The sequence below is a fragment of the Mustela nivalis genome, assembly GCF_964662115.1.
Source record: "Mustela nivalis genome assembly, chromosome: X".
Classification (NCBI taxonomy): Eukaryota; Metazoa; Chordata; class Mammalia; order Carnivora; family Mustelidae; genus Mustela; species Mustela nivalis.
The window spans coordinates 14,652,404-14,679,651 of record NC_139040.1 but is presented as its reverse complement, the minus strand read 5'-3'; the positions used below and the strand labels follow the sequence as shown (position 1 = coordinate 14,679,651).

The 27,248-nt window shown below is 45.6% G+C and overlaps 1 protein-coding gene across 10 annotated transcripts in view; it reads right to left on the bottom strand.

Annotated features, from left to right (window-relative positions):
• ARHGEF6 (Rac/Cdc42 guanine nucleotide exchange factor 6) overlaps positions 1-27,248 on the bottom strand; it is a 128,631-nt gene that overhangs the window by 57,525 nt on the left and 43,858 nt on the right. For all 10 annotated transcript variants that reach the window (XM_082717606.1, XM_082717612.1, XM_082717609.1 and 7 more), the window contains 3 exons: positions 10,720-10,804; positions 8,227-8,351; positions 6,902-7,103 (listed from right to left, as the gene is read on the bottom strand). In XM_082717606.1, the coding sequence (XP_082573732.1) occupies positions 6,902-7,103; positions 8,227-8,351; positions 10,720-10,804 (412 nt within the window). The remainder of the gene's footprint in view (positions 1-6,901; positions 7,104-8,226; positions 8,352-10,719; positions 10,805-27,248) is intronic.

The following is a 27,248-nucleotide window of genomic DNA, read 5'->3' as shown; positions in this document are numbered from 1 at the left end:
CACCTTCCAAAAGCCAGGCTGAAAAGGAAGGTAAACAGTAATGGAGAGCCTGCCAAGAAACAGAAGAGGGAAGGAAGGGCCATGGGAATGGGTGATGGCAGTTGAAACAAAATGTTAACTATGTCAAGTAGAATGGAGAGACATGAATTGAAAGGAAGTGGCCGGTCTGGAGATTCCTGGGTGGCCGAACATGATGCAAAGACAGAGCTGGTGCTTTGGTTAAGATCAGTAAATTGTCTAACCTCTAGCAAGACTGGCAGAGGGGAAAAAAAAAGAGAGAGAAGACACGAATTACCAACATCAAACAGGATCACTACAGCCCCCGGAGATATCAAAAAGATGATAAAGCCATACTCTGAGCAACTCTACACATAGACATTAGATAATTGAACTATCATGACTTACCCAATAGGAAATGGACCATTTGAGGAACCTTATAACTATTAGGGAAATTGAATTTCTAAATTTAAAACTCATGAAAAAGAACTCTCCAGGCCTGTATGGTTTCACTGGAGAATGCTACCAAATGTTTCAGGAAGAGGCAATACCAATAACCTTCCAACTCATTTTATGAAGTCACTCTCACACTGATCCTGAAGCCAGACAGAGAGTCAAAAAATAGAAAACTGCAGACCAATGGCCCTCATGAATATAGATGTAGAAACCCTTAGCAAAATGTTAGCAAATAAAATTCAGCAATATTTTTAAAGCACTGTAGACCACGGAACTCATCCCAGGGATGCAAGGTTGGCTATATAGTAAAAAAATCAATCAACGTGACCCACAATATCAATACTCTAACAAGAAACATCCCATGGTAATAATATCAATCAATGTGGAAAAAGCACTTGACAAAACTCAACACTCATTCAAGGGGAACAAAACTCCCACCTCCCACCCAAGTCCCCCAAAACAGGAATGAAGTGGAACGCCTTCAAGTCAATAAAGAACATCTACCCCAAACCCACAGCTAGGGTTTAAGAGGAATGGCGCAAGACAGAAGGCCGAGCATGCACCGCTAAGGTCAGGAAAGAGGCAAGGTGGTCTCTCTCAATCCAATCCCATCACTGACATCACTGAGCATAGAGAAGAATTCAATTGGGTTATCCGGCATATGAGAACTCGAACAGCAGCAAATCACACAGACAGAGCCCTAAGAAACCCTCCTAATTCTGATGTAAAGATTCCTTTCCAACTAACCTCGGGTTCCTTCCCCTCCCTTGCTGGGGCGCCCAATCCTACTGTCTGTGGTGGATACTGAACAAAAAGACATCTAGTGACAACTAGTTTCTCTGGATACAAAACATCCATGGGACATACCCAGGGGACTACAACAGGAAATCTAAATATAAAGCTCAATCCTAGTTTTGGTTTATAATCAGTAGGAAGAGCCATTTCGTAATCTGCCTTAATACAAATTTAATTAGAATGCTACCTAATCTCCGCATTTGATATCTATATTTACCTGCTAATAAGAAGTTTTAGAAGAAGGATTTAATGACCCTTTTGCTAAACCAGTGGCAGAAGACAGAATTTGCCTAAAATATCTGTTCTGATCATACTTGCCTCAATACTTCCTTGGCATGGAAACTCTGCCAGGAAAATTTTAACACCAAGTTAACAGAACCCTGAGCTCTTCCCTAAGTAACAAAAACAAAAATGAAAAAGAGAGAAAAGTCACCATGTTCCTGATGCATTGGCAGAAATTTCTCTAAGGTATAAATAACGTGTTACTTTATAGGTCACCGCTGATTTTTAAGTAAAGGACTGAAAATTGTATCAGTGGCTAATTTTCTTATTTATAATGTATTTGACCCACACAGAGGAGCAAAGGCCCTTAAGAAAGCTTCTGTAGTTTATATCATGACTAAGTTATTCATACATGTATTTTTCATGAAACAAAATCTTTTGGAAAAAATACTTTTGTTCACATTAGGGTTTATTTTTCTCATGTAACAAGAAATTGAGAGGTACACAAGCAGGACTGGGAACAACAGCTTCATAATGTCACCACTGTCCAGGTTCCATCATCCTTGGTGAGAGGCTTTTACCTCACGGTCACAAAAACCTACTCTATCTTTCAGCCTCAAGCTCACGTTGAAAGGAGTTACACGTGTGTGTGAGCGACATACTCAAATATGCTATTTCTAAAGTTTCTACAGTGGGAGATTGGTGGCTCCACGAGACCTCTGAAACCAGCCTCGACCTGAACAGAGGGAAGAAGCTGCCCCCAGGGCTTTGACCATAATTATCTCCTAGACAAAAGCTACAGCAGATTCTAAAACTTAAAATACCACTCCCCGAGGGCAGTTACCAGAGCACAAAGTGCTCTTGTCTGGCGAAAGGCTCAAGGGAAGGAAACTGTGCACAGAACTCCCACAGCCCAGCAATCTGCAGGGCCAGGGTTTGCCCGGGGCTAGGGTTGGTTGCTTTTGTTTTTAAGAGAACACAAAGGAATAGACAAAGTCCGTCTAAAGGAGCAGGAGGTACCCAAAGGTACCATGAATAAGTTGGTCACAATTACGGAAGATTGGAGTGACCTCAGTGTTACAGGTCTGACCCAATCATAAGTAGACAGAGATCATGAGAGTCCTTTAGTTCCATGCCTGATTGAACTTCATCAGTGACCCACAAGGTTGTGTGGCCGCCAGGTTTAATACTCGAAATGGACAGTTTCATTTCTAGGAGAGATGTATTTCACCTCTGAATCGTTTTTTAAAAACTCCTTAAAGACAAATCTTCTTTCCTCAGCTTATACATCAGTAAGAGCTTCGTGGAAAGAAATGAAAAATTGACAGGTATTTTCTAGACCAAGCACGAAACAGCACAGCATCGAACTTGTGTGGCCTTTGTCCTGTCCCCACCAATCACTGTGGCTTGGCTTGTCCTCTCCCCTCATCTGCGCCTACCCATAGCCTCCATGCCTTTGCGCGCTCAGCTCAAAGCCCGCCTCCTCCATGAAGCCTCTTCGGATCTCCCCACGCACAGCGCACTCCCCGTCCACTGACGATCTGCTCCGGAGTTTCCACCTCATCATCACTTTTTGTCGGTTTCAACTCTAGCCTTTCGCTCTCCCCCGGACCCTTCATCCGTAAGGACAACTACCTGCTGGAAATCATCCAAACTAGGATTCTCTGGCACCTCTACTTCGGTGCTGACCACCCACCCAACAGAAACACACACACACATACACACACACACACACCCTCCTCACCCTCTCCTCTCTATTAATGGAGTTCAGCACGAGTCAACCATCTCCTGACAAAGAGGAGTAAGACCCCATCGCCCGGCACGTCCTGTGAGTCAGGCTCCCCTCTTCAGCTCACCGCTCTCCCCAGCGCCCTGCACTTCACGCTATCACCGAGCTTATCCTACTACATTCGAGGAGGTCTCACCTGCCCCGTACTAGACTAGGAACGCGAGAGCAAAACTCGTCTCATTTCTCTGCCTGACAGCCCGTCGTGGCAAGGAACGCCACATGCCCTTAAAGAGCTCACCCTCAAGCTGGACCCCTAGACTTGGAGTTATACTCACCTCTTCCCTTTCGCTCATAACAAGTCATCAGCAAGTTTTCTCGATTGGATTTTAACAGTGTCTACTGCAGCCACCCACTTCTTCCGCTCCACTATCGCGAAAGTGGCCCATACCACGACCTGGACTGCCTCGCTCTCAGCGAGAGCCTGGGCTGGCTCCCCCACACCCTCATTGAGTACCCCCACCTCTTCTCCGCCATCCAGGCCCTGGAACCACAGGCGATCCCCTGCTTTTCGCTGACACCCTTCTTCATGTGGCTCCGGCCAGGGCCCCACTCTCTCGACTTGCCTTCCCCTCGACCCCAGTCACCGCACCACCCACCCCGTGCCCTCTGACTTCCATTCCTTAACTTACAACCGCCCTCCAGCCTTCTACTGCAGAAGCTTCTCAGCATCCTTCAAGACCCAGTTTAAGGGCTACCCCCTCCCCCGCCCCCAGGTTATTGTTAACAGAGTCAATTCTTTACTGCTCTAACAGCACCTTACCTAGACTCAGAGCTTTGCCTGTGTTACCTATCTTGTGCCATCCTGTTCCAGTTGGTTACATCCACACTTAGCTTGACCGCTAGACTGTCAGGTCCTTGGAGGCAGGGTCCATGAGGACAGACTATTACAGCATCGTGGCTACCCAGTATCTGACCCTCAGTGACCAAGCCAAACACAACGTGATGGCCTGCCCCACGTAATCATTCATTTCCCGGAGATTTCCTGAGCCTAAACAAAACAGAACACCTCTGTCCTCATGGCGTGTACATTGTAATGGTAAGATATAGACCGAGAATGAGATCAATCAGCACATGTATACCACATTAGGCAGAAACAGTAAACCAAAAAGCAGAGCAGGGGAGGGGAGCGGGGCCGTGGGGATAAGGTTCCATTTCCTCGAATGACCAGGGAAAGCCCTTCTGTGAAGCAGACAAGGAAGCAAAGACCTAAAGGAGATGTGGGAACCCGTCATGCAGATCTGGGGAGAGAGTCCCAGGCAGAGGCACAGCCAGGGACGCAGGTGTCCGTGTGGCTGAAGTAGAGTGAGGGGGAGAAGGGTCAGAGAGGACGGCAGAGGGGCACCAGCAAGCCAAATCCTGGAGGACCTCGGAGAGCAGTGAGATGACCTTGGCTTCTACTCTGTTTCAGATGGGGAGCCATCACCCAAGTTCTGTTTAGAAAGAATCACTCTGGTTACTGAGTTTAAGTGAGGTCTCATTTAACTAGCAGGCTTGCTGGCCCCCGCTGTCCAGACCTATCCTTGACGGGTGGGTAAGATGCTTCTGAGGGTTACCTAGGTGCTCAGATCAGCCAGAGCTTGTCGTGAGAGTCCTTAACTGAGCTCCAAACCAAAGAGAATCTACGAGAAACTTGAAGGGAAGGGTCTAAAGCCTGGAACCAACAGCCAGACTGTGCTACGAGGCGTGTCGGTGAGGGACGTGACGGTGAAGGCATGCTGTCTGTCCACTTCCTGTGTCCTCCCAACAATGCTTGGGATTCCCAGGCAAGGCAGCAAGTGCTGTGGCTTTTAATTTTGCAGATGAAGCCACGGAATCAAGGAACAAAGCTAGTGTGAATCTGGAAAGTTAGAGACCCTGACCACCAGCTCAGTTACTGAAAGCTGTAGCAAGAGGTAAGTATCAGCTGCAAGGATCATCAAAACCAAGGAAATTCCAAGCAAGGCGCGGAAAAATATTTCAGGGCTCAGGAGAAACGTCGTGATTCCGAGTAATGAAAAGTGATAAGGGGCGCCCAGCAGGCTGAGTCAGTAGAGCCTGTGACTCTTGATCTCGGGGTTTTGAGTTCAAGCCCCATGTTGGGTGCAGACATTACTTAAAAACAAAATCTTTAAAATGTGCTAAGAATGGGAGCCTGGGTGGCTCAGTGTGTTAAAGCCTCTGCCTTCAGCTCAGGTCATGATCCTAGGGTCCTGGGATGGAGCCCCGCATTGGGCTCTCTGCTCAGCGGGGAGTCTGCCTCTCCCTCTCTCTCTCTCTGCCTGCCTCTCTGCCTGCTTGTAATCTCTGTCTGTCAAATAAATAAATAAGCAAATAAATAAGTGCTAAAAAGTCTACACATACACATGTAATTATAAATCTGTTAGTAGACATTTATTCCATTAAAGGAGATGCCCTCTCCCAGACCCCTGCCACCCTTAAATGAACACACAATACAGAAAACTAAACTTTCTCTTAAATGCTTTAGGGGAAAAAAAAAACTACAAACAAGGGCGCCTGGGTGTCTCAGTAGTTAGGCAGCTGCCTTTGGCTCCGGTCATGATCCCAGGATCCTGGGATGCAGCCCTGCCTCGGGCTCAGGCTCCCTGCTCAGCAGGAAGCCTGCTTCTCCCTCTCCTGCTTCCCCTGCTTGTGTTGCCTCTCTTGCTGTGTCTCTCTCTGTCAAATAATAAATTCTTAAAAAAAAAAAAAAAACTCCAAGCAGTGGTTATCTGGGGGAGGGTGCAAAGAAGATTCATATTATCTACATTATATATCTCTGTAATGTCTTAATTCATTTACAATGAGCCTATAATTACAGTCATTTAATACAGTCATTAATTTTGAGGCATTAAGAAAACAAGACATCTAGGAAAGAAAAAATGCACTGAAGAGCTAACCACTCAAAGGAGCCCTTGGGTGAATATTTTGGGGAAGTAAAGAGATATAATAACGTGAATAAGTGAACACTATGTTATCTGCATTGTGTATATCTTTATACATCAGGGGTCTTTGGTAATATAGGCAGGGCCTACTTTCTTAAATAATAAAAAAGCAAGGAGGTTACCTAAGAAAGTTCTAGAAGGACTACTGAAGAATTATTAGATTGCATTCTCTGGATATTATTATGAAAGAGGATAAGCAGTTAACAGTACGCAAGGAGTTAAGGAAAATCTTCTTCAGAATAAAAGCAGCCAGACAGCTTGCAGTCCTACTATTGTTATTTCTCGAACACATCCCGGAGGCATTTAGACTTAGGTCTGCTTAAAGAGCTTAGGGCTAAAAAAAGGAAGTTAGCACATGGCCTCTCTTATTATTGTGTTCTACCATGGTGAGTCTTGGAGCGGCAGGAAGGACTGTGCACTGTCTTCCACCGGCTAGAATTAGTAAACAGAAGGGGACATAGTTAAGGTAGAACAGTTGTCTGAGCTTCGAGTTCTTTGGCTTTTTTAGGTTTTTGCTGTCTTGATGTAATCTAAATACAACACTGTTTCAAAATATCTAATCACAGATTTTTCTCCCCCAGTTCTCTTCCACCCTTATTGTTGGCACGCACGTGCAAGTACAAATAGTTTCTGGGAACCCAGTAAAACGACCAGCATCGCAGCAGGAACATAAGAAAGTACAAGAGTCACACTGAAACAGGCTTTTAAAAGATCTACTTACCACTGGATTTAATTTCTCGGACATAATTACTAGGGAACCAGCCTGTTCGGCCATTTAATGTGCCTTCCCACCAGCCTCCTTCTTCAACTCTGGTGACATAAATGATGTCCCCTTTACAAACCGACAGCTCGTCTTCATTTGTCTGCTTAAAGTTGAATCTTGCCTTTACTATCAACTGATGGCTTCCATTTTCCGTCATCTCCTAGAGAAACAAAAGCCACACCAGATTAAGCAGCCCCCTAAATGGGGCAGGGGCAGAAATTAAATGAATGGAGGCCAGTAAAGTGAAACCCCAGGTTCTCCCTCAGTTTTGAGTTTTTAGCTAAGGAGTGGGATGCGGTGGGAGGTGGCTGGGGGGGGGGCTTGGTTAATAAGCCCTTCGGAAGAGCATGTGTATTTTGTATTATCTGAAGGTACTTATTTAAATGAGCCGCCTCTACCCAACACACAGACACGGTCTTACACAATTACACAGCCAAGATTAGGTACTAATCTACCCATAAAATCTGCCACCCACCTCCCCATGGCTAAGAATATCTTAAAGTGGCTAAGATTTAGTCATTGGCAAACACCAAATACCCCCTCGTTACCTGAGTGGGGAGTCGTTAAGCTGTCATGGGTGCCTTCGAGAAGCTGATGAGCACAACGGACCTTTACCCAAAACACACCCCCCTGAAGTTCACAGGCAAGAGATTCTGCACACAATCTGAGACGGTCCCAGAGCTGTGGAACTGTCGTGTTCATCAGCTCCTCAAAGGGATCGTGATCTCAAAAGGTTAAGCGCTTTGGAAGTAGTTAAAGTGCTTTGGAAGCAAGAGCTCTTGATGGCTTAGAGCAAGTGGGTGGCTTCTGACAGGGAACAAAGTCTCTAACGAGCAGAAGATAGGCGGTTCCTCCCCGATAAACGCTCCCATTAAGACCAAATGCAAAGACAACGGGTACAGCCAATGTGGGAGATCTTCACAGGCCCCCCAGGAATGCAAAGAGAAAAACTAAAATGACGATCAGGATAATGAGAGCAAGAAAGAGACAAGGACTGAAACCACCATCAGGAGGTTGTTCTAGTGACTTCCATTTGCAGAGCCTTCTGCAGGAAGGGATTCACTCGGCTCGAGGAAAGGGAAGAACTCCAGGGCTTCAACCCCCACAGGCCTGAACTGGCAGCCGGGTTCCAGAGTCATTCTGGGGGCAAGGCCCCCAACACAGAGGCCAGCTGTTTCACCACAGAGGCCAGCTGTTTCACCACCGAGGCAGCTGAAACCGGGTCAGGGGATCTCATTTGACGGATCTTAGAACGGGCAAGGGGAATCGGGTTCTGCACTTACCACTGCCTTGGACTGCCTTTGCGGGCCTGGAGGTGCGCTAACCACTGCTCCCTGTGGGTTCGTCTGAGAACTATTAGCAGCACTAAGAGAAGAGGAACGTCCACATGGTCTTTCTGAGAGCTGATCTGTGAAAAGAAGAAAAGGCAAGATAAAGCGAACTGCTCCTGTCCGAAACACAGCTACAGAGCACGCCGTCTTTCCTGGGACATCATCAAAGGCTCCCGGGGCTGCACGGTTGCGGCTAGGGACGTGCCAAGTGCATTTCATTCCGTACCACCCTCCCCCTCCATGCCGGCGGCCAGCTTCCTCCTGCGTAACCTTACTGGCCATCGCTGTCCAGTAGAATGAAAAACAGCGACAAAGCCACATTTTCGCTTAACCCATTTCCCTACCACTGGCCCCTCTTGAACCAGCGGCAACAGTACGCCCTGTTATCCAAGGCAGAACTATATTGGGTACCAAACAGCTGTTTGTGGCTCTTATTACTTTGAAATATTTCAAACTTCTCTCTTTGTGTTTTGGCCCTTAACTGGGTGGTTCTCGTCCTCGTAGGCAGCAGTATGTGTGGCGTCTGTGACCAGCCTGGGGCTGGGGGTGGGGTCAGTGGGGTGGGAGCCCCAGAGAAGGAGAATCGGAGAGAGAACGTGTGTCGGGGAGAGATGCAATCTTGACACGGAGGATCCTTCTTTGAAAAACTCAAATTCAAGAATCTTCCCTTCCTTGAAACCTCGTGAAATCCGATCAGACCAGCCCTAGCTGGATGTTTTCCGTATGCTGACAGCGTGCAAAAGAGAGTAGCTAGCTTCTTGACAATTCAAATGAGGGTTCTTTTCCTCTCCATTTATTTTTAAAAGACATAAACTGCAAAAGTCTAGAGCCCAAACATTCCCTAGGCGACAAGCTCAGTATCCAAGTAATTTCCTTGATGTTTTAACTTTCACCTCCTTATATTTTATAAATATCTGTGGCAAGGGAAGAGACTGTAAAACCTGCTAGCAGAGTTTGGCAAAAGAACGTATAATTTGTATGGCATAATGTTAGAATTACACGATCCTCCCTGCCCAGCCCTGGGTGCTTGTCGTGTGTGTTAAATATAGTTCCTTGAATTAGCTGTACTTTCTGCTACGCGCCTTGCAATGGCTCAAAAGCATTTTTTTTCCCAAATAGCAAAAGAACAACTCCAGAGAAGTATTTTTACACTTATTGCTATTATATACAGCTCTTTTCACTAAAATGGTAATTACTTGATAGCTTTGGCATTGACTACATTGTCTGCTCTTGTTCGCCAATCGTCTCACGTGGGGAAGTGGAGCCTTCCTAAATAGACATTTTCTCAAGGGCGGGACTGTATCTTACACTTCCTTTGTGGCGCTTGGCAGTGCTGGGCACACAGCCTGTTGACTTTCCAACAGTCTGAACCCCAAGAGCCATGCTCCAGCATTAAGGGTCGGGGCTCCATCTGATGCAGGTCTGAATCCCGGCTCTGCCACTTGCTAACTGGGCAACTGCGGGCCTGATTTCCCTTATCTGTCATATGGACCTATTAATAATACCTACCCCTAGAACTGTTTCAAAGATGAGCCCACTGGGGCGCCTGGGTGGCTCAGTGGGTTGGGCCGCTGCCTTCGGCTCAGGTCATGATCTCAGAGTCCTGGGATCCAGTCCCGCATCGGGCTCTCTGCTCGGCGGAGAGCCTGCTTCCCTCTCTCTCTCTGCCTGCCTCTCCATCTACTTGTGATTTCTCTCTGTCAAATAAATAAAATCTTAAAAAAAAAAAAAAAAAGATGAACCCACCGATGGCTCTTAGAATTGTTTTAGACCCATGGTAAGGGCTCAATGCATTTTTTTTTTCTCAACGCATTTTAATTCTGGTGATTTCCATCCAGCTGTAGGTAAGAAGATGCTGTCTTGCAGAAGGAGTGAAGTTATACTCCAAGATATCCACATTTTCTTTACATTCTTTAAGATTTATATCCAGTACCTCCGATGTGGTGGTTATTAAAGGTTTAAATAATAATTTAAAAAAAGGATTTTTTTCATTCACTAGGAGCCTGAGGTTTCATTTCCAGTGCAAGGTTACTGATGGCTTCCTTTACATGGAGAAACACATACAAAAATCTGAGAAAAACATGTCAGTAGGGGAGACAGGGAAGTAACAACTATCTTCTGTGAAGTTTATGAAAAAGAGAACTTGTCTTTTCCTTTTCCTTTCTGTCCTGTAACACTCAGGGGCTTATTCCACAGCTTTGAACAAAATAGCTTCTTGGTTCTTATCCTTGTATGAAGGGCGTCGCAGTAACATCTGTGAGAGGCGTGTCAAAATCCTACTCCATGGACAAGTAAAGCATGTGACCCCCACTGGGATTTATTTGCCAGGAGAGGAGAAATGTACCCCAATCGAACCGTCCTGGCCACAGTTGGCTCCTAGGGGAATGAGAAGCCCGTGGATCCAAACATGTCACGCGCCACTCATAAATCACAAAGCCTGCTTACCTTCTGTTGCCTTGTTGACAGCTAAAAGTGTGCTCAGAACCTTGGAGAAGTTGACCCCCGAATAAAGGTCATCAGGATCGAATACCTATGAGAAAGGAAATTGAAACTGTCAGACACCGTAAGTATTCAACTCAGCAAACCAAACTAGCAAACGGCCACTTCCTCTGGCTCTTGGGAGACAAAAATGTACAAGCTGAGACCCAAACCTCTGTGCACCTTTGGGAGAAGTGAAAGCAGCAGCTGAGCCACCTAATGACATGTGGGAGGCCATCGGTGAGTCAGAGCGCAGCGGTGATGGGAAACGAGAGCCAAGCTAAGAAGCACAACCCACAAGCAAATGCGCTCATCCGACCTGAGCATGTCAACCCTCAGGCCAGTTCCAGAAAACCCGAATGCATGGGTTACAGTTCATAACTGTCACCTACACAACGTACTGATGGTCTGCGAAGAAGGGGGCGGAACCTTTCTGACACGTTTCCAAGTGCACGTTTTAATCACTGGATTCAGTAGGACCACTGTCCACACTGCCTGTTCCTCTGCTCCCCGTCCTCCCCGCTGCCACCCACTGGGTCCCAATGGCCTGGGATCCCAACTCCATGCCACCCAAACTTTTCCAAGGCCTGCCTTTGGTTCCCAGCCTCAGTGCCTGGTTTCTGCTGTTTGACCTTGCCCCTCTCAGCCTATCTTCATGGATTTGAACCTGTGCCAGCTCTTCCTGGCCTCAGGGGACTTTTTCAGATGGGACCTCTGGCCTAACAGTACTCTACTGTCAGCAACAAAACAGGAAATAAATACAACATTTCACTTTGCCTTCATTCTGATAGGCCACTGTCCCGAGTGAAGACACCAGTCAGCTGTTGTTTTAAATACAAATGAATTGTTGATTTATAAATGTATTCAATGTATTAAAATGTATGGACAATTCTTCTAGTCTCATATACATGTATTTGAAACTAGAAGCATCCTCGAACATAGGCACAATCCACGAATTTGCGAACCAATAATGTAGATATACTTATCTATGGGAAACCCACATCCTGGATAGAAATGCACCTTCTAAAAACATTTCATTCCAGGAAGTCTAGAAGTCTGAATCTTCTTTTCCCAGATGCAGTGATGGGAATAAAATGTACCTCTTTGTGTGGGACAAGATTGGTAATGGGCCCAATTAATTCCTAATCTGTGTGTTTTCTGGGACAACGTCAAGGCAAAATTTTCTCTTCTTTGTGTACATATTCTTCAAGACTTAAACTCTGTCTCTAGAACAAAAATATATAGTAGCCATTTTTTTTCAAATTGGGAAACAGTATCAACCTAGATACTGTATGCAAATACGAGCCTAGAGAAGTCTGCCTATTCCGGGATTCATGACTGTGCTATTCATTTAATCAACGAATGTTCTGCAGTCAAAACAATACGACCGAGGAGCCCAATCACATCTAAAAATGACACACTAGGGGCGCCTGGGTGGCTCAGTTGGTTAAGCAGCCGCCTCTTGATTTGGGCTCAGGTCGTGATCTCAGGATCGTGTGAGTTTCTCTTCCTCTGCCCCTCCCTCAACTCACATGCACGCACGCGTGCTCTCCCTCTCTCAAACCAATCGATCGATCAATCTTCAAAAAAAAAAAAAAACCAAATGACACACTAATCTACTTTTAGTAAAGGGCTCTGATGAGCCCTTTACTCAAGAGTCAGGAGTCAAATGACACTGCAGTCCAATATAAACCTCAAAGTTGTCCAGGAATAATTAGGCATTCTGTTTCAGGATGCCAAAGTCTGGGTGAACAAGATATGACAGACCCTGGAGAAAGAACCTAGTATCCCAGAGGATTCCAGATTCACTGAACGTCCCTTAGGGCCCATCGGTGGGGAAGTGTTAATGCCATGCACACCGAAATGCTAACAAAGCAAAATATTCACTCATTTTTAGCCCATAATTCTTAATGGGAGCATGAATATGTGTGTGCACGTGAAGATGGGGAGAGTCCGAAATAAGAAGCAGAAATAAATATCAGCAGAATAAGGCAGGAGAGCAAAAGCAGTGATAAAAAACCTGTCCCTTTCTTTTTCTGTTGCTCCCTCTCCAGGCTGACTGACTGCCCGTATGTGCCAACACTGGCGTTATTCACTCACTCGGGCACTTGGCTGGAATTAGGACAAATCACCTGATCAGAAAATGAAACGTACATCATCAGCAAGAGTCAGTCACTGCATCTGCTGGAGGGGCGCTGCCGCAACAATACAGAGTTTCCTTTTTGGAAAAGCCCGATACACTTGAGTTTACCCAGGGACACTGTTCTCTCTAAAAGCCTGCTCTGTAGCACAAGGAGCTACACCAGAAGGAGCTGGAAGAGGCCTCTAGGGCGGAGTACAGAAAGCAAAGCCTAAGAGCTATGATTTGCGAGCAGTGGAAAAAGCAAATATAACCAGCAATCCTGTCCACAGTACCACACCCTTCCAAACCTCAAACTGCATGGTAGTGAACATCGTATCCCAGCTGGGAAGGAGCAGAATTGTCCAACGTGGAGTGGGCATGGGGAGAACAAGGAGAAGTAGGCTGTGGGACAGGCCATTTGCCTTGGGCGAATTCCTACCATTTATACATACAAAATGGAGAAGCAATTCCCCTTTCCTATCTGCAAAGCACTGGGGCTTGTTAAAGGAAATGCAAATTTGCATATTTGCCCCGCCTGTCCTTTTTCATCTTCTGCCACTCTGTGCAAGCCTCACTAGCCTGCTTAGTATGGCATGAAGCGGAGTCCCAGATGAGCTGAACTTTCTCTCTACCATTTGGGTCCAGAAATTAGCTGGTTAGTTTCCAGTTGGATCTGCCAAGGTCGTATGAACCACAGGATTCCCTCCCTCCATTGACCACAAATGTGATGCAGACAAGAAAGAAAGGGTTGCTTCTCAGGCTATACTGCTAGATGCTTTTAAGGTCCCGCTCCCACAGTGGGATGAGGCGGAGTTCAAGGATATCAACAACAGGGCACCTGGGTGGCTCAGTGGGTTAAGCCTCTCTGCCTTCAGCTCAGGTCATGATCTCAGGGTCCTGGAATCGAGTTCCGCATCTGGCTCTCTGCTCAGCAGGGAACCTGCTTTCCCCCTCTCACTCTGCCTGCCTCTCTGCCTACTTGTGATCTGTCTGTCAAATGAGTGAATAAAATCTTAAAGACAGAGCTGAAACTTCATGAAAGATGGGTTTTGTTTTTTCTTCTCTTTAAGTACTGTTGACCCTTGAACAATATGGGTTTGAACTGCGCAGGTCCACTGACACGTGGGTTTTTTTTTCAATAAACACAACACAGTACTATAAATGTATTTTTCTCTTCCTTATGAGTTCTTATTAACATTTTCTTCTCTAGCTTACTTCATTTTAAGAATGCAGTATATAATACATATAATGTGCAAAATATGAGTTAACTGTTGATGTTATCCAAGAGACTTCTGGCCAATTTACATAAGATTACCTAAGGTCCAATTCTACATCAGCAGCTGAACTCAGACAAGACATTTTATTTTGGTTAAAGATTTTATTTAGGGTGCCTGGGTGGCTCAGTGGGTTAAAGCCTCTGCCTTCGGCTCAGGTCATGATCCTGGGGTCCTGGGACCGAGCCCCACATTGGGCTCCCTGCTCAGCAGGGACTCTGCTTCTCCCTCTCTCTGCTCATGCCGTCCCTCTCTCTTTTTCTCACTCTTTCTCTCCTCCCCCAATAAATAAAATATTTTAAAAAATAAAATTTTAAAAGAGATTTTATTTATTTGAGAGAGACAGAGAAAGTGTGTCCCTTGGAGGGGGGGCGGGCAAAGGAAGAGGGAGAGAGAATCTCCAGCGGACTCTCTGCTCAGTGCAGAGCCCAACGCAGGGCTCAATCGTACAACCCTGAGATCACAACCCAAGCCTCAACCGAAAGTCAGGCACCTAACTGACTCCACTACCCAGGCCCCCCACAAGACATTTAATCTCTAAATGTTTCCGTACATGTTAACATTTCTGATCTCCACCATGCCAGAAGCAGGGCAGGGCTGCGCTGAGCTGCCAGTTCCACCTTGCGAGGGGTCGCCCACGTGGGGGTCCGGCCCATGCTTCCAGGGCCATGCTAAACTGCTCCCTGGCACCCTGCTCTCACCACTTGAGATAACCGGTGGTGGCCCTGGCCACATCCTTGTTCAGGGAAGAAGCCACACCGCATACTCATTCAGAACAGGGGGAACATCTCTAACCTCACAGGGCTTCGGGACCGTTCAGTTGACTTCCAGTTCAAATTAATTTAGGGTTTGGGGTGATCACAATAGGCTCCATCACTCAACTGTTAGCAATGGAACCCCATGGACCTGGCTTCTGCTTCAGGCCCTTTAAAAAAAAAAAAAACCCAGATTCTAAATGTTTTAAGAAGATTCCATGTCTCCCTTGTTCCTGCTAAATAAAATCTCGAATTCACTTAGCCCGTCTTGAGTCACATTCTCCAATTCCCCCAGCTGAGCACGCTGCCACTGTTAACCCCTGAACTTTGGAGGAAATGTCATTACAGGGGGCACCAGAGCAAGCCAATCGGAGCTGCTTAGTCATACGTCACCAGGTGGCTCTGTGAACACACCAGGGATGCTTCCACACAGCTCCCACCAATAGTGGTCATGACGTCAGCACCAAATCATGCCCGTAGCTCAGGCGTGACACTCCATGGCATGGCACTCCATGAGCCACTGGCACTCACTCCCCCTCCTAGAATGCGGTGGATGGCACTTGTACTGTGCCTGGTTTTAAATGATAACTTCCTATTTGATAGGGAGCACACTTAAAAGACAGCAAATCCTGCCCTCCGGTCCTCTCTTGTTTCCTTCCTATCTGCCCATTTTGGCCATTCAGGGGACAAGATCAGACCTGGGTGTGGGGCTGTGATGAGATCGGTCTCTGAAAAGAGCTCCAGCATGAGGGTCCGGAGACTGTGATTCCAAGCCCAGATTCGTCACTGCTGAGCAGTTGTGAGCACCTTGGGAAAGTCACACCACTTTTTTTGCAGCTGTGTTTCCCATCTGGAAAGGGAGAGGTGACAGATGGCTTTGGCCAGACCAGGCACGTTGGTTGTGTCCCCAAGGTCCAGAATCTGGTCTTCCATTGTCATGGCTCTTGAGAATGGGCTCATTCTAACCAAGTTCAAAAAAGGCCAACACATCAAGTAAATGGCCAATTTGCTAATTTCTGCTCCAAGAAACAGACCATTAATAAGATTGGATAGTCCCATCTTCTAGCCAACATTACTCTCTCCCAAGAGAGAAATCTGCATGATAAGCCAAATCAGAACTAGAAATTTGTTGGATAGTATACAGTCAAAACAAAGTGAGTCTGGGGTATCACAAGCTAATGTAATTACTACCTGTTTATAAGCAGACTTTTTGAAAATGACCTACTGGGGCACCTGGGTGGCTCAGTCGTTAAGCGTCTGACTCTTGATTTCAGCCCAGATCATGATCTCAGGGTTGTGAGATCGAGCCCCTCGGGCTCTGTGCTAGGCATGGAGCCTGCTTAAGATTCTCTCTCTCTCAGGGCGCCTGGGTGGCTCAGTGGGTTGAAGCCTCTGCCTTCGGCTCAGGTCATAGTCCAAGGGTCCTGGGATTGAGCCCCACGTCGGGCTCTCTGCTCAGCGGGTAGCCTGCTTCCTCCTCTCTCTCTCTGCCTGCCTCTCTGCCTACTTGTGATCTCTGTCTGCCAAATAAATAAATAAAATCTTTTTTTTAAAAAAAACATTCTCTCTCTCTCTCTCTTCATTCCCTCCCCCCTTCCCTCTATAAAAACAATTAAAAATAATTGATTAATTAATGACCTATTTATAAACTCTGGCTTTATCTTGCTGTCACCATCTAGTGGCACTTGGCCTGTAACTGTGGACAGCTTTAACCAATCGATGTTCTTTTGTCCCTGGGTTTATATGGTGTCATTTTACGTAAGTAATAGGGGTTTCTAGACTGCCTGGACATTACAGAATCCAGAGCCAGGAAGTTCAGCTCCATAGAGCTTCTGCGACAGGAGTGAAGATCTGAGAGTAACGCCTCATCTCACACCTCCTCACGACATCACCAAACCCTGTCCCTGAGGGCCACTGCAACATCAGCAATGCCTTATGGCTTCCGTTCTTCCTTGTTAGCACTCCTTTAGGAGAAAAACACTTTTTCCACAACAGGGAGTTCTCCTCAACTGATTTTTTTTTTTAGGATTTTATTTATTTATTTGAGAGAGAGAGAGAGATCACAAGCAGTGGGGAGGGGCAGAGGGAGAGGGAGAAGCAGGCTCCCCACTGAGCAGGGTGCCCCGACCCTGGGATCACCACCTGAGCAGAAGGGTGATGCTTAACTGACCAAGCCACCCAGACGCCCCTCTTCAATGGAGTATTATGTGTTCCAGAAAGAGCGATGAACAAGGAATGACACAGGTATCTTGGCCAGGACCGTTGCAGATTTAAAAAGAGAAAGAGACAGAATAACTGGGTTTCGATAACTTCACCAAGAAGAGAGCAGGCATGAAGGGAAGGAAAAGATGAAATCTCCCTTGTTAAAAGGGCTTGCCAAGCCCCGGACTGGAAGCAGGGCGCCTAGAAACAGCTGCTGCTCAGCCGGACGCCATTGCGGCCTGCCCCCCGTCCCCACATGCCAGTCACTAGAACCTTCCAGGGAGCCACACTGGCTGCCTGTTTTGACGGGTGCGGTGAACGGGTCATTCTTCAGCTGCCACAGCATCTGGGCACCAGAGGAAGGGGACTTCTTTCCTGACATTCCAAACTGGAATGCAGAACCCATTTTCCCAGAGACACAGTCATGTCTGCCACTTAGTGTGTGAATTCTATAGCTCAGCCACACTTACTAACCAGACGGCTGTGGGCCAGTCGGAAATCTTAATCAGCACGTAGAACTTGGCTTCTAGGGGGAAAAGGTTTTCTGTGTTGCGAACAATAACTTACAAATCCAATTTCGGAGAAGACTCCGTTTTACACTGAAGAATGCCTGGTCCCAGATTCATGTCCACATCCATTATACTTTCTCCTTCTCCTTTCAAGTTGAAGGATGAACAATTACCCTAGCCACTACAAGCACTATTTATTCTAGAACTGCGCAGGATTAGAGAATCAAGTGATACACAGGAAGACGGTGAGAAGAGCCTCAGAAATTTTAACAGTTGACAAGTCCCGCCTGTTTCATGGGGCCAGTTAGGAGGAGACTCCCACGGGCAGACAGGGCTCCTGCAGCTCTGGCTTTCCCGGGGAGTCAGCCAGGGCTGGAGGCCAGGAGGCCTAGCAGAACCAACAGCTTTACTACAGAGTCCACGCATGGGGGAGACTGGTGTTACATGAACCCCCCACAAAGATCAGCGAGGGAGGAGGACCATGAAAAGAGGAACCACTGCAGGCTGCTTTCTGCAGCAGCTCCTCTTGTCCCTTAATCTGCTGCCTTCCAGAAGGTTCCACCTTGCCTTACCCTCCGGCTTCTTTCTTTGGAACTGCCCCAGCCTCTTAGTCTGTAGAGACGCCAGACACTCAAGCCTTCAGCCACCTACCAAGGTCACATTCTCTATTCATTCTGTGGATGTTAAGATTAGCTCTGGATTTCCAACAAGAAGGCGGACCCTCGGAAGCCCAAATTGCACCCCACAGAGCAAGACCAATGTCCGATGTATGAGAGACTCGAGAAACAGTCATTCATTGGCTGATCAGCCGGAGGAACTTAAACACAAATCAGGCCTCAAACGCAAGGCCTGTGAAGCCAGTTCTTTGAAAACTTTCTCATTTCTGGATCCTGAGTGTCTAGAAGCAGGTGCTTAATAAATATTTGATGACATGAGGAAAGTTTAGAAGCTCTTGCCAGCAGATGATTAATCACAACTGAAGAAAAAGTATCGCCAAAAGGACAGCAGAGTTCAAAAGAATCAGACTAAGGAAGAAACCATCAAATTTCCACATGACTTTGCAGGAAACACCAATTAGCTCACCTAACAATACGCCCAGACTCATCAGCAAAATTAAGCTGCGCGACTGTGAGATGACCAAAGGTGCTTCCAACTCCAAGGCTGTGCATTTATTTCATGGAGTTATGTGCCCAATTTGGGCCAAGTCTGCAGTTGCTGGCCTGTCCTGGGTCATACTGGGGCCTTTCATTCTCCTCACAAGGCGCCATGACCTCCGCACTACAGAGAAAGGAAGTGGGAAAAGAACTGTGGGATTTTACCGCTTTGCTGGAGTTGGCCGTATTTTTGGAACTGTTCCATGACACATCACTTAAAGGACAAACACTGTAAAGCCAAACTCACCAAAACAGGCTCTGAGTCACAGCCAGAGCACAGCGGGATGTGGCAAAATACGCCGAAGGAACTCACGAAGAAGCAAGAGGGGGTGAGAGGCAAATTGAAAGCCTATAGCCCGCACGCCACGAGTCCCTCGTACACCAGCTTAGCTGGGGAGGAGGGCTGTTTTGCCAAAGTTACAACCATTTTCTCTCTTTAGAGATCACCCTCAACAGTGTATCTGGCAAACGTGGGCATTCCTTGCTTATGTGTATGGGTGAGTCACCTTTTCAAAAGTATGTCATTTTCAGAGATGCCCATCAATGCCCAACAGACATCGATCAATCAATGAATGAAGGTTCCTCCATCTGATCTCAAATAAGATTTACACGTAGGATGCAATCCAAACCTGGCGAGGTGGGTATTCGGGAGCTCACCAATCAGACAGGTCAGGAAGGGAGGAATTTCCATGAACCTCCACGCCGCTCGGCCTAATGGAACACAGTCTTTAAGTGCCTATGAAATCCAATCCCCAGTCTTCAGGCTGGAATTCGGATTTCTTCTCAAGCCCATCATTTCTCACCACTGTCAACTTGTATGCCCCAGAAGCCACTTTCTTCACTGTGCCTCTCTCCAATATGCACACTTGTCCTTACGTAAGAGTGCCCTCAACCATCTGAATCCCAGCTGTCCTTTGGGGCCCAGATGACATCACCACCCCCTCCACGGGGTCTGCACCAGACACTACACCTTGGTACGCAACAGGCTTCTTCTGAACTCTGTGTTAAGCTCTAGACTAACCCACTAACTTGGATACCTCACCATACGCTGCCATCCACACTGTTAAACTCCACGATTTCCCATAAACCTGCTGGCTCTTCCCACAATGCCACAGGCACAGCACCCAGATGGCGAACGAGTACCTGCTGACTATGGTGCTTTCCTTTTCACCTAAAAGTTAAACAGGTAGGGCACCTGGGTGGCTCAGTTGGTTGAGCGATTCCCTTCAGCTCAGGTCCTGATCCTGGAGTCCCGGATCAAGCCCCGGATGGAGCCCCAGATGCAGTCTTGCATCAGACTCCCCGCTCGGCAGGGAGTCCCCTTCTCCCTCTGACCCTCCCCCCGTCTCATGCTTTCTCTCTCTCTCAAATAAATAAATAAAATCTTTTTAAAAAGTTAAACAGGTATTTCTTCCCCTAGAAACACCTGTCCTTCTGGCATGCCTTCCCTGGAAGCAAAGACAGAGGAAAGGTCATTTTTTGTTTGTTTGTTTTCTGGTAAAACTTGATCAGTCAGGGCTCATCTATTTTTCCATCACTTGGTAAAATTCTTCTTTGGAAGACTGTGATTGAGAGTCACGAAGAATGCAGATGAAGCACTTATCTCACTAAAAGGAGTGAAGGTACTGCCTGGGATCACTTGGGAGAATCCCAGTATCAGAGTCCTAATGCTCAAGTGTCGCACCTTGAAAATCCAATGAAATCAAGAGAGTTTGGGTAACATAAGAAATAAGAAGTGTGGGGCGCCTGTGTGGCTCAGTCCGTTAAGCATCTGCCGTCCGCTCAGGTCATGATCCCCGGGGTCTTGGGATCCAGTCCGGCATCCGGCTCCCTGCTCAGCAGGAAGCCTGTTTCTCCCTCTGCCTGCCGGCCCCTCTCAATCTCTCTCTCTGACAAATATGTAAATTAAACCTTAAAGAAAAAAAAAAAGAAGTGAGCTGAGGGCTAGAAAGGCAGAGAAGGTCTTCCATATGACATGGGACCTAATTCACACACCATTAATCTTCCTTTCTTTCTTTTAATGAAACAGGTACTCTAGCTTGGCGTAAAGAAACAGTAAATACTGTAGAATTTAGTATTTAGCTTTCTTTTTATCCTTATTTTCATTCACTGAAGAGTCATTTCTATGAATGAAAGTCAACTCTTGATAATCTATGTAGACTCTTAGATATACAAGCTATCTAAAATACATTCTTAAAAATTCATCCTGGGGCCTCTGAGTGGCTCAGGCACTAAGCATCCAACTCTCGGTTTCAGCTCAGGTCATGATCTCGCAGTCGTGGGATCGAGGCCCATGTCAAGGCTCTCCACTGAGCGTGCAGCCCGCTTGAGATTCTCTCTCCCCTCCAGCTCCCAAACACGCTCTCAAAAACAACAACAAGAACAAAAAGATAAGAAGTCATCCAGTAATTCTTCATTTAACAAATATTGACTGAAGACCTGGCATACGCCAGGCACCAAGAGGTAAATCTGTTGGAAGATGAGAAATAAAATGGAAAGTGTGTAAAATCTGGCAACTAAAGGAGTCACCCATGGGCTTACCAAAACCACTCTTTTCCACTCTGCTGTCTGTCCTGGAAGGTACTTTTGCAATCCCAAATCAAGATGTTCCCCAGTCCATAACCCACTCCCAAACACCAGCATGTCTTCAAAGAACGCAACGTGGTCACGCTCCAGCAAAGATGTCCAGTCACGCTATCACAACGCGTAAGCCCCCAAAGAAGTAGTTACATTTCTTGGTGTTAAAATACTGCATTCTTGGGCGCCTGGGTGGCTCAGTTGGTTGGGTGACTGACTGCCTTCGGCTCAGGTCATGATCCTGGAGTCGCCAGATCGAGTCCCACGTCGGGCTCCCTGCTCAGCAGGGAGTCTGCTTCTCCTGCTGACCTCTCTCCTCTCATGCTCTCTCTCTCTCATGCTCGCGATCTCTCTTTCTCTCAAATAAATAAAATTTTAAAAAATATATTGCATTCTCGGTTTGCACACGTTTCTCACAAATTACTGGTAAACAGCCCCAGTCGGCTAGAGACCTTGCCATGAAGAAGAGACAAACTTGTAAGACAGAATGTTCCTTAAGTGTTCAGGCCTGCTTCACAGGCTAGGCTCTTCATAAAAATGATGTGAAGACCCTGATACCTTAAAGATGCCTCTTAAAATAATGTCCATGCTTCCCAAGGTAGAGAAACCTGCCTGCTATTGTCTAGAGCGAGACAAGCCCTTAATTTAACGGTGTCACTCACCGCTCTGGAAACCACCGCCTTCCATCTAACCTTAATTTAATCCTTTCTTTTCCCTGTTGCCCGTTTCAATCCCTTAGCTGATACACCTGATCTCTGTAATAATATTCAGGTCCCCAAGAAAGTATAAAGCTGGGATTTTACTCTATTTGTTTAAGCAGAACTTAATTAGGAAGGTAAATCTTCTGCCAGAAGTCAAGCAGAACTGATGGATAGCTCTATGTTCCTCCGAATGAGCCACCTCTCTGAACCCAGACTCCCCTCCATGCGGTAGAGTCTAAGTCGGCCAAGGTACAACAACAAAGCCTGGAGCTAATCAGACAGATGTCTGGGATCCTAAGTCATTCTTCCAGATGACAGCAGAGGAAGTGGCAATTCACTACTGAAATACAGAGGTGGAACACCTTCGGAATGGGGGGGCATACATCCCCTCTAAAACATTGGCCAGCAAAGGCCCTATGAAACTGACAGGTGCCCTCCCCCTTCTTTACTTGCAGTTCCAAGGCCAGACCTTGCACTTCCTTTTGGTACTAACCCCAAAGTCATTGCCAATGGTAGGGCACAGCTTCTGCTGTGCCAGCAACAACTGGTCCTTGGGGGCTGCCTCGAACGGTAACATATGACCGGATTAGAATGGGGCTGGAGTAGGGGAGAGCTGGCCAAGACTGTGTGCTCTGGGGCTCCCAGCAACAGTCCGGATTAGAATCAACATGAAAACCCAATTAGAGGGAATGAGATTTAAAACAAGATAAGGGAGACTCAGCTGATCCAATTTTCTAACAAAATGCATGCCTTTTGTTATTATTAATATACATTCAACCCAACCCAGAAATGACATGTTTCCTTTTTAAGTATTATATAACATGTTTTTTTGTATAGAAGCAACTGACTTTGATTTTCTCCCTCCACTATGCCCAATTTGACAGACTTACTACTTATTTCCCAGGGGGCAAGGGGAGACGTTTTTTGTCAGTCGTCACCAAAATAGAAAACCATTTGTTGAATTGTGTAATTTAACTAAAACAACAAGCATCTTGCTCTGGGGTATATTTTTAAGTTTCAAGCTATTGTAATTATAAAACAAACGTGTTTGCTTTAAAAGACACAAAAATTAAAAATAAAACAAACAGAAGACACAAAAATTAAAACTACCTCACCCAGGTAGTAAACGTGAGAAACTGAAAATATTCTTTTATCACCTTCTAGTTTCTGCATAGACTAGAAAAGAGCAAAAAGCATTCCTGATTTTTTCAATTCCAAGAGGAACCCATCCAAACTGTTTCTATTATTAGCACACAAAATGGTAGCTAAAGAAGTTACTGTGGCTAACAACTGAATAATTCATCGTCTCTGAAGAATTCGGTTGCTTTGTCTTCTCCAGAACTGGAGCCCCACACATCTCTAGTCTTGAGTTCTTATAAAGGAAACCATATACAAATTGCTTTCAGCAGTTAAAAATTGGCCACGCAAAACATTGAGAACAACAGCAAGACAACCAGCTGGAGACCTTAACATGAACTTTCATATCTGGTTCATAAAACTCTTGAGATTATACGTAAATTGACAGAAATTATAATTAAAGGTTCTAGTCTCTGTTCTGTGGATATCACTGAGCCATGATACCACTGAAATTTAAACAGTCTTTAGGGAGCCCTCCAAATAAAATACATAAACAAATTAAATAGGACATATAAATAATTTTAAACACATTTCAGTACACTCTAATCTAAATTCAAATTATTTTCTATGATGTGAGGCACTGAGAATTTCAAGTACAAAAAAAGAAAAGAGCTTCAATTAGTGAGCGAAAGATGGTAATAATGTTGAAAGGCCTGATGCGTGCTGGTCAATACGAGAACAGAGGCCAAGGCCGCCACCACGATTCATCCAAAGTTCCCAGAAAACACTCAGCTTGGTTTTGCCTTCAGAAGAGGGGTGTCAAGTATTAGAAAATATGTGGGCATTTTACCTTCAACTTTACTTTTTTAAAAAAATGGATTTTTTTCCCCCACAAACAAGAAGTCTCTGTCCAATAAAGCATGGAACTAAGAAACAAGATGGCCGGATTTTGTTTTCCTGTTTTAAGGTTCCTCCCTGTTTAAATTCTCCAAGTAACTGGTATAAAAGCCCAGAAACCTGGAAGAAGCCATCATCCCACAGAGGCCACAGTTTACTCCGCCCTGTATCCAAGTTTTTTGTTGGTTTGTTTCAGTAGGCTCCACACCCAGCATGAAGCCCAAGGTGGGACTTGAACTCACAACCCTGAGATCAAGACCTAAGCTGAGATCAAGAGTCAGACACTTAACCAATTGAGGCATCTGGCAAGTTGTTTTCAGTGTTAGGATTTCTTTTTTTTTTTTTTTAATTTCTTTTCAGTGTTCCAAGATTCATTGTTTATGCACCACACCCAGTGCTCCATGCAATACACACCCTCCTTAATACCCACCACTAGGCTCACCCATTCCTCCATCCCCTTCTCCTCCAAAACCCTCAGTTGGTTTCCCAGAGTCCACAGTCTCTCATGGTTCATCTCCCCCTCCAACTTCCTCCAACTCCCTTCTCCCCATATCCCCATGTCCTCCACGTTATTTCTTATGCTCCTCAAATAAGTGAAACCATATGACAACTGACTCTCTCTGCTTGACTTATTTCACTCAGCATAATCTCCTCCAGTCCCGTCCATGTTGATACAAAAGTTGGGTATTCATCCTTTCTGATGGAGACATAAGACCACTAAGCCGGCACTACAAGAAATATAAAGGGGGGGGGGTTCTATAAAAGAAGAAAAAACCCAAGAGTGACACAGAACAGAAATTTACAGAGACAATCAATAGAAACAAGGACTTCACAGTCAACATGGTGTCAATAAAAAGATATCTTTCAATAATCACTCTCAACATGAACAGCCTAAATGTTTCCATAAAACCACACAGGGTTACAGATTGGAGAAAACAACAGAGCCTGTCCATATGCTGTCTACAAGAGACCCATTTTGAACCTAAGGATACATCCAGATTGAAAATGAAGGGATGGAGAAGCATCTTTCATGCCAATAAGCCTCAAAAGAAAGCTGGGATAGCAATTTTCATATCAGATAAATTAGATTTTAAACTAAAGACTATTGCGCCTGGGTGGCTCAGTTGGTTGAACCAAAGACTGTAGTCAGAGATACAGAAGGACACTACATCATTCTTAAAGGGACTATCCACAAAGATGATCTAACAATTGTAAATACTTATGCTCCCAATATGGGAACAGCCAACTATATAAACAACTCTTAATCAAGATAAAGAGTCATATTGTTATGAATACATTAATAGTAGGGGATCTTAACACGCCACTCTCAGTAATAGACAGATCATCCAAGCAGAAAATCAATAAAGAAACAAGAGCACTGAATGACACGTTGGACCAGATGGGTCTCATAGATATATACAGAACATTCCACCCTAAAACAACAGAACACTCATTCTTCTCGAGTGCACATGGAACTTTCTCCAGAAGAGACCACATACTAGGTCACAAATTAGGGCTCAACTGATACCAAAACACTTAGATTATCCCCTGCATATTCTCAGATCACAGTGCTTTGAAACTAGAACTCAACCACAAGAAAAAGTTCGGAAGGAACTCAAACACCTGGAAGCTAAAGACCACCTTGCTTAAGAATGCTTGGATCAACCAGGAGATCAAAGAAGAATGTAAACAACTCATGGAAACCAATGAGAATGAAGACACTTTGGTCCAAAACCTATGGGATACTGCAAAGGCAGTCCCAAGGGGGAAATACATAGCCATCCAAGCCTCCCTCAAATAAATTGAAAAATCCAGAATACACCAGCTCTCTTTACATCTTAAAGTGTTAGGATTTCAAAAGAAGATCTCTCTCTCTCTCTCTCTCTCTCTCTAAAGCATGAGTCACTTCTTAGAGTTTGCTTAATATAACTAAAGACTTAAGTGAACTTTTTTTTTGATCACTCAATGTTATCATGTGTGAACACTGGGATATATTAAAATTCCAGTTACAATCTAGCTTTCATTGAGTCTGCTCAGTGCCAGGCACTGTGCCAAGTGCTTTCTCTGCTTTCTCTCATTTACAGCTAAGGGGTAGTGTATACCTGATACAGAGAAGTAGCACATTCCTAGTATTACCTACCGCTACTGCCACCAAAGTCAACACACACATAAGAAGTGGCCAACCCAGGTCAGTTCAAGTCCAAAGCTGGGGTTCTTAGGCCGTGCCCTGCTATGCGACTGCTCAAGAACACAGTTTCCCTGACCAGGATTCAAACCCAGACCAAGGTAGGGAAAATCACAAATTCGAGCCACTCAACCACAGAGCATGTGCTGAGCTGCCTGACCTCGAACCAGAAAGCCCCAGATGGTTATGTATTCAGGAGTCTGCTTGTCAGAGTCTCCCTGTCTCCTTTCCGAGCGTGCTGTTGATTTCATTTCTTCCATGTTGTACATAGATATGTACTCTTTCTGCCACTGCCGGCACATCCAGGCCCTCGCAGCCCCCTTTCTCCTTTTATCACAACCTTCTATCTCCATGCTGTTCTCCAATTTGCAAAGTGCTTCCACATACCTTATCTAATCTAATTTTCTGTTTCTAATCCATTTGGGGATGAGCAACCAGATTACCCATAATTCCAACATGCTTAGAGAAGTAAAAGTCATTAGGCTTCAAGTGAGATCCTGAGGCAATCTCCCGGGAATGAAGTGCCAAAGCCTTGGTGCAAAGATTGGGGGGGGGGGCTCTTTTCTACAATCCAGACCTTCCCTCACCACTCACTCCTGCTATTGGTCATTTAGCCACTAAACATTTACTGAGTACCTACTGAGTACCTTCATTATATTGAATGCTGGCATTTTAAGAATGATCAAAAACTCAGCTTCCTGCCTTTGAGAAGTGCCAAGACTAGGAGAGAGATAAATGTGTCCACAGATCCCTATCAGGAGTGGCCCGCCAGCATTAAGAGAGCCTGGCGCAAAGGATTATGGGAATGAAGACGATAACTGCCGGATCCAGCAGAGAAGATTTTCTAGAAGATCCGAGATTCTGGAGGAAGCTTGGTATCTCTTTCTTTACGGTTCTCAATTAGGTGGCAGACACTGGAGGTTGCTAGATGGCTGAATTCGAAATAAACCACGGACGTAGTTCTCACATCTGGCTGCACATTAGGATCGCTTAGGGACCTTCCAAGAAACAAACTAATTACAGGACATGGTGACTCTGGGAAA